This window comes from Ctenopharyngodon idella, chromosome 7 (assembly GCF_019924925.1).
Source record: "Ctenopharyngodon idella isolate HZGC_01 chromosome 7, HZGC01, whole genome shotgun sequence".
NCBI lineage: Eukaryota > Metazoa > Chordata > Actinopteri > Cypriniformes > Xenocyprididae > Ctenopharyngodon > Ctenopharyngodon idella.
This window is the reverse complement of record NC_067226.1, coordinates 30,799,707-30,812,817: the sequence shown is the minus strand read 5'-3', so window position 1 is coordinate 30,812,817 and position 13,111 is coordinate 30,799,707. Positions and strand designations below refer to the sequence as shown.

Genomic DNA, 13,111 nt, shown 5'->3' with positions numbered 1-13,111 from the left:
GGAATGCAGTGTTTTGGCTGCCGCTAGTAATCTGTTGTAGTGAAAAGATGAAGATTGGGAGCAAACTTGTCTCGCTGACAGAAGGATTATTAGGGTCTATCACAGCTCAGATACTGGCAGGTTCAAATTGTGTTGGATCTCAATAAAAGGGATGAAAAAAGGTTAAATCTGTCTTAAACAAGCAAGAGCTGAAAGATACAGGACTTCAAAGGATGTGTGTGACAAAACGGAAAGTGAAAGACGTAAAAAAAAAAAAAAGAGGGATGGCGAAGGAGAAAGAAAAGCGAAATGCAGAATGTTATGAGCCCAAAAAGTATTTGGACGCAGAAGTAACACTTAAAAACATCTGATGCAATTGAATTTAATAGCAAGCATCTCAAATGTCGCATGATCTTTTCTCTTAATGAACATTCTTCATCGTTTTTGGTCAATGTCTTTTAATCAACTGGTGTTTTGGTAATTTTTGTGGATGTACGAAGCTCTACTCAAGATCACACAGGTGTGATTTATTACATTAACTATGAACATTTTCCAGTAATACATCCACTAACAGTGTTATGCTTGTCTTTCTTTAAATAAATGCACTTGGTCTGAGATTTTTTAATGTAATGCGATGGCATTCAGACAAGTGTGAATGAAATGTCCAAATAATTGTTGGGGTCATCCTATGAATGATTAAGCATGATTGATCAATACCTGGTGACCAGCACAGCTACGTCCACAGGAGGAGGGTCATCTCTGCTCCCAGGAACATGATTGTTACCCAGGTATCGTGTGCCGTATTCTTCATGCTGCCAGTGACAGAAGCTCTCCAAGGCTTTTTCCCCATGATGGCCCACCTTTAGCTTTTCCTGAGAGCACATTGGACAATTTCTGCACATTAGAATATAATTAATAAGACTATGATACAGCAAAAGTTTAAATTAAATGCTTCCCACTATATACGGGACATCTGTAGTAACAAACCTTCAGTGGTCATTTAAACACAGTCAGAGTATTAAATGTCAGTCCATACATCTTACATGCTGATGAACTGAGGGATTTATTTTTTCCTTTAAAACAGTAAGACATAATGAATTTTGTCCTACACAGCCTCGTTTTCATTTGCCTCAAATTAAATATGACATCTACATCCAGGGATAAAAAGTTTACTCTTCTAGTCAGTGGATTTTACTTTAAAGACCCAATAAAACTGACAAGAGCAGTATTTCCTATTTACATAGGAAAGGGCACACAAATCAAATTTGAGCTTAAACAGCCATTTTGGTGCTTGCATGGATCATGATTTGCTACTTTGCTACTTGCTAGTCATTAAAGAGAGTGTTTTATTAGACAAAGGTTAGTATACACTACCGTTCAAGAGTTTGGGGTCAGTACGAATTGTCTTTTTTTTTCTTTTCTTTTTTTTGGGTGAAAGAAATTAATACTTTTATTTCACAAGTATGACCAAAATTGAAGACTTTCACGTTCTTACAAAGTTATATTTCAAATAAATGCCGTTCTTTTGAACTTTCTATTCATCAAAGAATCCTGAAAAAATATGAAGCAACACATCAAATCAGCATATTACAATAGGTGTGTTCGACATCGGCTGCGGCTGGATGCAACAGATCGGTGAGAGTAGCCGCTTGCAGTCGGGGAGGAGCTGAAAACGGAGACGTAAAGACGGACACTTTCTGCTTCCCATAGTGATGCTCGCGCTGCGTTTGCATACTTTAATCACAGCTGAGGTGAAATAAATGCAATATTTGAGTAATACACCAAGACATTTTCATTCAGTACTTTATGTACTGTTTACAGCGTCTGTTTGTACAACAATTAAGTTCAACATAAGCATATATTATTTAAATACCAATGTAGTGGGGTCTACATTTTTTGTCAGTTTTATTTTGACAAACATGACACAATATAACATCGTGACTACATGAAAAGAGCTTTAACTGTTATAAAAATACAGATTTGTGAGCTTTAGTGGAACTAAAGTTGTGAGAATAAACACGAAACACACGTGATCGTTGTCATGCAGTGAATCCGGCCAATCGTGAAAAAGCTTTGTCGTCATCTGAGCTCGTGCAGCTGCTCTGGAGAAGCTGCGCAGAATGAACCAGCCGGCTGCTCTCGAATCGCTCTCGCGGTACTTTGATGCCATACTTCAGAGTCACATGGCGTCGCCACTGTCTCAAGTCGGATAAAATTTCTAACTGGCATGCACTGCTTCAAGTCAGACACCGATCAGTCTGTGCAGCGCTGCATGATGTCGAACAAGCCTAATGATTTCTGAAGAATTATGTGACACCGAAGACTGGAGTAATGATGCTGAAAATTCAGCTTTGCATCACAGGAATAAATTACATTTTAAAAATATATTTAAACAAAAAAACAGTTATTTTAAATTGTAATAATATTTCACAATATTACTGTTTTTACTATATTTTTGATTAAATAAATCCAGCCTTGGTGAGCAGAAGAAACTTCTTTCAAAAAATCTTAACTTTTGAACAGTAGTGTTTGTCTCTGTGTGCAAGATCAGCAATATTTTTGGTCCAATTTGAAATGTGTATCTGATAAAAGTCTGTCAACTTGTATAGTTTAGCTTCAAAGCTAACAATCTTCAAGGATCTTTCATTTCTTTAAGAACTTCCACTGACATAAACTTTCTGTTAGTCAAACAGTAGCCTAAACGTGTACCAATTTGAACTGTACTGCAGAAAGACTGGTATCATTATATATTTTATAAAGTTTTTGTATTGACTTGGTACCAATTTAAGTACTGGTAGGGTACTTTTGACTTACTATATAATAATATAGTGGTGCCAATTTACAAAGAGGTCTTGCTACATATTCTCACTGAGGGCTAAGCCCCCCTGAAGATCGAATCCTAGAACCGCCCCTGCAGCGCAGCATTGGTCAATCAATCAATTAGAGTAACAAATCAACAATTCCTTAATTTTTTTTTATGTTTAGCAATCAGGAATCTTTTTTTATCAGCCCTACAAAAAATATGACCTATGCAAGAGTTCATTTTGTTTACTGCTTAGTGCTTAATAGACTAAAGGAGGCTGTACTGTACCGACTACCTCAGGGGGGACTAAATTCTTCTAGGTGGAACAAACTGTGATTTGCACTACTGTCTGTTCAAAATAAATGCAAAGACACCTAGCACTGGGGATTGGTTGCTTTTCCTGTTATGCAGAACTCGTATCGAACCGTGACCCCAAAACTGAGGTACGTACCAAACTGTGACTTCTGTGTACCGTTACATCCCTAGTATATTGATGTATATCAGGATGTCACTGAATAGCCATTATGACTATTCAGTGACATCCTGACATACATCATCTTAGACCTGAGGTGAGTAGTCAAAAAACCTTCTGGCAGACTCTCCGGAGCCTTTGGAGACAACGCAATCCAGTAATAAAATGTAGGGGAAAACCGGTAGTTAAAACACACACACACACACACACACACACACACACTCTGAGCAGGATAACATCACAGGCCCTGATAAAACAGCAAGGGAGCAGATAAATAGCGGATTAAGTAACTCACATAGATCTGGTTGTTAATGTAGTGTTTGTATATCACAGGGTCACACTTACTGGACGGGTGTGCAGGAGAACTAACTTGGTAACCCGGATGTTGAGCAACACACCCAAACTCTGGTGCTGAAACATGTTATAAACCTATAGAGAGAGAATAAGACAAGATAATTAACTTACTGATTAACTACGCAATATCACATATTTAAAAAAAAAAAAAAAAAATTAAAGATATGTTATGCGTTTAAGTCTGACGTCACATGCCACCGCTTCCAGGTCCAAATGCTGTATCAGATGCCAAAAGCAAACCAAAAATGGTGCTAATATACACTCATGAAGTGATGTAATGCTACCAATCTTCATACTGAAATCTCAGATGGTCGGACAGTAATTCATCTTTTATGAATCGTTAAAATATTGGTGTTCGGGATTCTGTGAGCATGGAGACTGTAGTGTACAGAGTAAGTTTTAAATAGCTTATAGGTTAAATGTGCAATATATATAAATGGTGCATAAAATAGCTATTGAGATAGTATTCTCGAGTGAAACGAGTAGAGGCTCGGACCCGGAAACAGTATTCCTTACGTCACAACTTATCAGTTGACCAGTTTGAATTTTTACAATAACCAAAGGCAAAGCTTTGACAGAATATTCACTTAAAATACACTCAAAATATTTGTACACAGAAAACATAAAGTATCCATATTTTTTTTAGTAGAAATAAAGATAAAATATCTGTTAAGTGCCAAACAGGCACATTGTAAGCTGATGTTGGTATCAAAAATATCCTAATATCAGACGATTTATTGGCCTAGCTGGTATATCGGGCTAATTAATACCATATACACTACTGTGCAAAAGTCTTAGGCATGTCAGTATTTTCACCCCCCAAGAAAATGGTAATAAGCCAGTTCCCATTCAGTCGGTCACGTTCGACGTACGTCGGACAGACCGACGAATAGGAATCTCGCTAGAGAGGCCAATCTACTTCGAGTGTAACTACAACGAGCCAATGCACATTGGCATGCAATCATATGCATCAGCTGCTCGCCTCGCAGCGCGGGTATATAACGAGCAGCAGGTGCGTTGCATCTTCAGCTTTTCGCTTCGGAGCCGAACGGTGTTTGTTCCTGTTCTCTGCAAGCAAGTGTCTGCTAGAAGACGAGTCAAGCTTTTTGGTTGAACTTCTCTTTTTTTTTCGAGTGCGGGCGAACAGTGTAACGCAGAGTTGAAATGTTGTTGCCCAGAAAAAACAAATGTGTAGAGCTCGAGGAAATGATGCACGTGAGGCGAGGGCTGGCGTGTATTTTCCCCGGGGTTTAATAAAATGACTTGTACATTGTCACACTCGTCCGCATACATGGGGATGAGTGAGAGAAAAGGATCCAAATAAACATTCAACTTAGGTCACAAATAGAAAAAGGAAAATAAAAGGGAAAAGAGTACAAAGTCGATAGAGCGGTTATCTCTTCTCCTGCTCACCGTTCACGTTCTCTTACAGACGCACACACTCAGTGCACATGCGCAGTTCACAATCTACCACAAATTATTGTAAATGCTCTAAGTGACCGTTACAACAGCACAGCAGCGGGGTCGAAGTCCTCTCTTTATTTTCTGTTTTTTGTTTCGTTTGCCATTATAGAGCAAATAGCTGTTTTGACAGCGTCAGAAGGCTGTTCTCACGGCCGGTACGGTGCGCTTCGAGCGCTAAAAGCCGTTTTTACGGCTGGTAAGAGTGAGCGCCTTCAAAGAGAGAAAGAGCACACGACAGGCTGCACACAATCCCTGTCTGTGTTGCGGCGGCCGTTCCCCTGCGTGCTTCAGCACTCTAAAAGAGTAAAGTCCCTAAGAGAGCTTACACAAATAGAGCTTGCGTCTTTTTAAAGATGACATTCTATTTGTGTGTTTCTGGATGCGGTCGTTTCCTGTCCTCACTGACGGCCACGATCACTGTTTCACATGTCTGGGCGCGTGCTGAAACGATGTTCGTGGGTGGTTCATGTTTTCGTATGAGAACATGATCACGTCGACACGCCGGTCGTGACTCTTCTTTCTCCGGGAAGCTTGAGTCCCCTCTGTTGTTGGCCAGCTGCCGCTTGTGTGTAAAAGCACAGCCGCGGGTCTGCCCGACACTCTGGGAGACCGCGGAGATCAGCGAGAGCAAACCTCTCGCTCCTCCTGCGTGTCGTGTGCCGTCGAGCTGTCTGGCTGCAGCGCGGGTTGTCACGGCAACCCAGCGCTCGCTCGGCGCTCTAGATGCGCGGTCTCCTTGCCTAATCTCCATTGTAGCGCCCTCTCTGGTGCACCAGAAGAGGTCTACTTTGGTGAAATGGCTTGGGTGTCTTGAGGTTGAGGGGTTCCTTCGGGGAACCAACCCCCTAGGGCCCCTCCCTCTAGCGCATTACATGCTGTGCAGCTTCTGGATTGGATTGCTGGTCCTCTTCATAGGGGAACCTAGCATTCCATTTAGGGCTCCAGCTGAGGGTCAGATGTCGATTGCAGCATCGGAGAGAGGGCTGTTATGCTCTGGAAATGAGGGTGACGCTGCCCACTGTAATGGTGTGTGCTTATGCTGACTCAGATTCAGAGTTTACAGCCATGCTTTCCCGGGTGTTCCGGATGTGCATGAAAAACTTGGCAGTATGGAGCTATATTGGTGCCATAAATATGGAATGCTGCGCTTGTTGACTAACCGTGATCAAAGTCACGGCGCAGGCCTTCGGCCAGACGATGTCCACCTCAGTGGTCCAGAAGCGCCCCCCTGGCTTACCTTGCTGAGGTGCAAGAGGTCGTCAAGCTAAACGCTTTCTCGACACTCCCATCTCACAAGGTGGCCTTTTCGGTGACACTGTCGGGGACTGAGCCCAGCAGTTCTCCTCAGTTAGTGGCAGACCGGGGAGCCTCCCCCGACAAACCATTGAGTTCCTCGTGGGCCCTCAGTCTGCTCGTCGCCAAGGGTGTCGTCCCCTGCAGAAAAAAAAAAACTCCGGCCCAGTCTGCTCTACTGTGTCCGCTGCAGGAAGATGACACCTCCCGTCTCTGCTACTGTTTAAGTGGTTAGTGAAAAATCACCCCTGAGACGGGTGACCCAGAGACGGGTGGGGCTGCTCTCCCCCCCCCCGGAGGAGGGCCGGGTGGTAAATCCTGTTGGTTGGGTTTGTTTCTGTTCTCCCGCTGGTCCAACAGCCAGCGGTACCCAAATTTTCAAAAAGAGAGCAGTTCCTCCATCTCTGGGTCTGAAGAGGGCTCGGAGAGCAGTGGGAGGAGAAAAGCCTCACCACTCTCATCCCCCTCTTCCTTCGCCAGAGGGCAGCAGCGTGCAGTCGAGAAGGCAGCAAAGCCTCTCCTGCGCCCCCTGCCCAACCGTGGAACCAGGTAGGTGTTGCACAGCACACTCTGACCCCGCTTCGGGCCGCCTCGCAGAGAGAGCCTCCCGAGCTGCGTCCCTGTGTTCCACCTCGCTGCCTCACTGCGGGTACGCCTGCGGTCCCTTTGATCCCGCCTGTACGGTCTCTGTGAGCCTGGTTAGCGCTCCCCAGTCCGTCTCGCTGGCTCATTCGGACCATCGGGCTCGGCTATGCGATTCAGTTCGCCCGGCGTCCCCCCAAGTTCAGGGGTGTCCACCTCACTGCAGTGAAGGCTGTCGATGCCCGTGTCTTGCGTGCGGAGATCGCGGTCCTACTGGCGAAGGACGCGATAGAGCCGGTCCCTCCAGCCGATATGAGGTCAGGGTTCTACAGTCCCTACTTCATTGTACCCAAGAAAAGCGGTGGGTTACGACCGATCCTGGATCTGCGAGTTTTGAATCGGAGCCTTCACAAGCTACCGTTCAAAATGCTCACGCAGAAATGCATTTTCGAGTGCATCCCTCCCCAGGATTGGTTTGCAGCGATCGACCTGAAGGACGTGTACTTTCATGTTCGATTCTTCCGCGACACAGGCCATTCCTGCGTTTTTGCGTTCGAAGGTCAAGCATATCAGTACAGAGTCTTACCCTTCGGGCTGGCCCTGTCTCCCCGTGTCTTCACGAAGGTCGTGGAGGGAGCCCTTGTTCCCATGAGAGAACAGGGTGTTCGCATCCTTAACTATCTCGACGACTGGCTCATTCTGGCACAGTCCCGGGATCAGTGGTGCGAACACAGGGATTTGGTGCTCAGACACCTCAGCCAGTTGGGTCTTCAGGTCAACTGGGAAAAGAGCAAACTCGTCCCGGTGCAGAGGATCTCTTTTCTCGGTATGGAGTTGGATTCGGTCGAACAGATAGCACGCCTCACAGAGGAACGTGCTCAGTCGGTGTTGAACTGCCTGAATACGTTCAACGGCAGGACAGCGGTTCCACTGAAATTTTTTCAGAGGCTCCTGGGGCATATGGCAGCCGCAGCGGCAGTAACCCCGCTCGGTCTGCTTCATATGAGACCGCTTCAACACTGGCTCCACGGCCGGATCCCGAGATGGGCGTGGCAACGCGGCACGTTCCGGGTGGCAATCACTCAGGAGTGCCGCCAAACCTTCAGCCCGTGGTCGGACCCCTTGTTTCTTCGGGCTGGAGTACCCCTAGAGCAGGTGTCCCGGCATGCTGTGGTATTCACGGATGCCTCTGCCACAGGCTGGGGTGCCACGTACAACGGGCATGCAGTGTCAGGGGTTGGACGGGCCCCCATCTGCATTGGCACATCAACTGCCTCGAGTTGCTAGCGGTACGCCTTGCCCTGAGCCGCCTCAAAGGGCCGCTACGGGGCAAGCATGTACTGGTCCGGACGGACAACACTGCGACCGTTGCGTACATCAACCGTCAAGGTGGTCTACGCTCCCGTCGCATGTCGCAACTCGCCCGCCATCTCCTCCTCTGGAGTCAGAAGCATCTGAGGTCGCTTCGTGCCATTCATATTCCCGGTGTGCTCAACCGTGTGGCCAACGAGCTATCACGAGCTGCGCGGCCAGGAGAGTGGCGACTCCACCCCCAGGTGGTCCAACTGATTTGGAGAGAGTTCGGAGAGGCTCAGGTAGACCTGTTTGCCTCACCAGAAACCTCCCATTGCCGGTTGTTTTACTCCCTGTCCGGGGAACACTCGGAACAGACGCACTGGCGCTCAGCTGGCCCCGGGGCCTTCGCAAATATGCGTTTCCCCCAGTGAGCCTACTTGCACAGACCCTGTGCAAAGTCAGGGAGGACGAGGAGCAGGTTCTGCTAGTTGCGCCCTATTGGCCCAACCGGACCTGGTTCCCAGAACTCTCACTCCTCGCGACAGCCCCTCCCTGGCCCATTCCTCTGAGGAAGGACCTTCTTTCTCAGAGACGGGGCACTCTCTGGCACCCGCGTCCAGACCTCTGGAAACTCCATGTCTGGTCCCTGGACGGGACGCGGAGGTTCTAGGTGACTTACCCCCCGAGGTACTTAACACCATCGCTTCGGCACGTGCTCCGTCTACGAGACGGGCTTACGCCTTGAAGTGGAACCTGTTCGTCGAGTGGTGTTCTTCTCGTCGAGAGGACCCCCGAAGATGCTCGATCGGTGTTGTGCTTTCCTTCTTGCAGCAGGGGTTGGAGCGTAGGCTGTCCCCCTCCACCCTCAAAGTCCATACTGCTGCTATCTCCGCATATCATGACCACATAGATGGCAAATCTGTTGGTCAGCACGACCTGGTCGTCAGGTTCCTTAGGGGGGCGAGGCGGTTAAATCCTCCTCGTCCTCCCTCCATACCCTCTTGGGACCTTGCTCTGGTGCTGAGAGCACTTCAGATTGCTCCCTTTGAGCCCTTGCAATCAGCAGACTTAAAGATTCTGTCTATGAAGACTTTGCTGCTGGTTGCATTGGCCTCCATCAAGAGGGTAGGGGACCTGCAGTCTTTTTCGGTCGACGAATCGTGCCTGGAGTTCGGGCCGGGTGACGGCCATGTGGTACTGAGACCCCGGCCTGGCTTGTGCCCAAGGTTCCTACCACTCCCTTCAGGGACCAGGTAGTGAGCCTGCAAGCGCTGCCCTCGGAGGAGGCAGACCCAGCCCTGGCTTTGCTCTGTCCAGTTCGCGCTTTGCGACTGTACATAGACAGAACTCAAAGCTTCAGGACCTCAGACCAGCTCTTTGTCTGTTACGGAGGCCAGCAGAAGGGAAAGGCTGTCTCCAAGCAGAGGATGGCCCACTGGATAGTGGATGCCATCGCCCTGGCTTACCAAGCTCAGGGCGTGCCCTGCCCGCTCAGGTTGCATGCGCACTCCACGAGAGGCGTCGCATCTTCCTGGGCGCTGGCTCGTGGCGCCTCGCTACAGACATCTGTAGAGCTGCGGGCTGGGCGACACCTAACACGTTCGCTAGATTCTATAGCCTTCGTGTCGAGCCGGTCTCCTCCCGTGTTCTCACCTCAGGTCAGAGGCACGGAGAGGCCCCGGCTTAGTGTCGGCTTGCTGCGCTTACATGCGCTTTTTTCTCCAGAGAGTCCCTACAAGGCAGACCCTGTTGAGTCCTCCGATCTCCCTTCGGCAGCCGACATGGCGGAACGTCTGGCGCTAGGCCTATACTCCGTTGTATCCTTGAGAACCGGGTTTAGGCTGGGTACCATATGTGTGACCCTACTGGGATCCCATATGTCTAGTTCCACGGTTGCTCCTAAACGAAGCCCGTGTCTTTCCCTCTGGGAGAACCCACCTCTCATCGAGTTGGAGTCACCCCAGTTCTTCCATATGTAGTACAGCCTACGGGTTAGTCCATATGTACTTCTCCACTTAACTCCTTCGGGAAGGATGTGGCTTCCGCAGCGTTCCTTTCCCAGCGGAAGGGTACGCTTTCCCAGCGTTATCCAATAGTCTCACTGAATGGGTTTTGGGGAACAGCAGTGATTGACACTCTCTGTGTTAGCCCTGTCCCTCCGTCCGTAGGCAAGGGGGTTCAGGTGGCTTACAACAGAGCGCTGGAAGAGGGCAGCCCCTGTGGCGCTTTGGTAGGGATTCCTATTCGTCGGTCTGTCCGACGTACGTCGAACGTGACCGACTGAATGGGAACGTCTCGGTTACAAAGGTAACCCTCGTTCCCTGAAGGAGGGAACGGAGACGTACGTCCCGTCGCCACAGTCGCTGTACCCCGCTGATGCTGCCGCCTATCCGGTTCGGCTCCTCAGCGAAAACCTGAAGATGCAACGCACCTGCTGCTCGTTATATACCCGCGCTGCGAGGCGAGCAGCTGATGCATATGATTGCATGCCAATGTGCATTGGCTCGTTGAAGTTACACTCGAAGTAGATTGGCCTCTCTAGCGAGATTCCTATTCGTCGGTCTGTCCGACGTACGTCTCCGTTCCCTCCTTCAGGGAACGAGGGTTACCTTTGTAACCGAGACGTTATTTATATCTTTCGCTGTTGTGTGTCAGTAGGAAATATCAGTTTACATTTCCAAACATTCATTTTTGCCATTAATTGTAATAATCCAGTTAGATTTTTGTATGCACAAGGAGTCTGACAACAGCCGGTGATCCACACAGAGATCTGATCTTAGCATCATCGAATCCGTCTGTGAAGAAACAGATGAAACTGAGACAGACTAAATCCAGAAGAACTGTAGCCGTGTCTCCAAGATGAAACCGACCTGCAAAACTACAGTACTGTGAAGAGTTTAAGGCACTTGTGTAAAAATGCTGTAAAGTGAGGATGCTTTCAAAAATACTGTCATAAATAGATTTTATTTATAAATGAACTTCTATTAACTAAATCAAATCAATATTTGGTGTGACCACCCTTTGCGTTTAAAACAGCTTTTGTCCAGGTACACTTGCACATTGTTTTTCAAGCATCTTGGAGACACGGCCACAGTTCTTTTGGATTTAGGGTGTACTCACACTAGGCACGGTTGCCTTGAACTGAGCCCGAGCGCAATTGTCCATCAGCATATTAGAATGATTTCTGAAGGATCATGTGACACTGAAGCCTGGAGTAATTCAGCTTTGATCACATAAATTACACTTTAAAATATATTCAAACAGAAAACAGTGAAAAAAAAATGGAGTTTCAGTTGGTAAGTTCGATTCATTTCTGTGAATTAGTTCAAACTGTCTGTTTGAATTAATTGATTCAAAACACTGATTTAATGACTCATTTGCAACATGACTCAATATATATACCTTTTGTTGTGTTCATTTTGTGAAAAACGGTGTAGAAAACATTTTGTTTGATCTAATTTTACAATATTTTACATCTTGCATTAAACATTTTGAAATTAATACAGCCAGTTCATTTCAAAATGTTTAATGCAAGATGTAAAATAGATGTAAAAAAAAAAAAAAAAAAAAAAAAACCACATGCTTTTTATGTTTTTATGTTAACAGTTCCAAAATCTACAGACACCTTGAGAAGATGACGCAAAATATTGTGTAAATATTGAGTAAAAGCGTAGCCATTTGTTATTGGAAAAAAAAAAAAACAATGACAATTCCATGCGGGGTGAAGTTAATGAAGAAGTATAGAGCTGAACTGAAGGGAGGATTCAGATATTGATGAGTAACCAGCATCTGGAGGGGAATATCAGCGACTGATTTGAATAACAGCACGATTTTCCACAGTGTTGTCGAACTCGTCTGTGAAGAATGTAAATCTAAGGACCTCAGGGAGGACAAAAGGAGGTGTACTTTCTTACAAAATCACACACATCTGGGCAATTCATTTATTTTTACATTAATCTTCATATGACTCACCATTGTCATTAGAGATACAGTATAGAGTCGTTCTTGAATTGATGAGCTTTGTTTTACCACAGCAGATGCAGTGAGGTGTTGTTTTGTGGACTGTTTTACAGATCAATATTTAGTTTGTTTGTACTTTATTACAAAGGCTCGTTTCCAGACGCTTGCAGCGCACGCTGTGTTTACGAACCTGTTCTGAATGAGAGTGAGGTCATTTACTCTGGGACGAACTGAAATACACAAATCAAGAAGATTTCTCTTTCTTCCTTGCTTTCAAACATACAGTACACACACAATCTCATCTCATCATTGTTAAAGTCAAAACAGATCATATTTCATTTTTAATACACATTCATGGTATTAATGTCCATGATTCATGTCTGCACCTTATTTCTAAGAAAGAAAAAATGTTGTTGGGCTTCATAATCTTGTATCTAAATCAGCATTATTTTATATACCATTGTAGTATTTATTGATATTTTGAATTTGCTTTTATATTTATATTTTCAGTTTTTATTTATTTATTTATTTATTTTTTAAGTTTTAGTTATGTTTTATGTGCTTTTGTCATTTTTGTTAGTTTGGTAACACTTTATTTCGACATTTTACTGACTGTAAGTAACTTAGCAAGTACATGAAAACTTATTCTACTAACCCTACTAACACCTAACCCTAACCTAACAGTCTACTAATACAACGTTAGTTGACATGCAACATTAATTACAGTCAATCAAAATAATATTAGTCTTTAATATATTTATTAATATATTCTTTTTAGCTTTGTATTTATTTAATTCATTGGCGGGGATTATGCTAATTGTGAATGAGCGTGCACCAAGCGTGCCACACGAGTCCTGAAAAGTGAAGCCAAAGCGTCTCGATTGCCCCCAGGTGGCTGGATGCAGTAT

General features: G+C 45.7%; 1 protein-coding gene across 1 annotated transcript in view; it reads right to left on the bottom strand.

The window, feature by feature from the left end:
• Nucleotides 1-13,111, bottom strand: part of adamts17 (ADAM metallopeptidase with thrombospondin type 1 motif, 17) — a 139,736-nt gene that overhangs the window by 100,566 nt on the left and 26,059 nt on the right. The window contains exons 5-6 of the mRNA XM_051901545.1: nt 3,600-3,683; nt 697-851 (exon numbers count right to left, since the gene is read on the bottom strand). Of these exons, the coding sequence (XP_051757505.1) occupies nt 697-851; nt 3,600-3,683 (239 nt within the window). The remainder of the gene's footprint in view (nt 1-696; nt 852-3,599; nt 3,684-13,111) is intronic.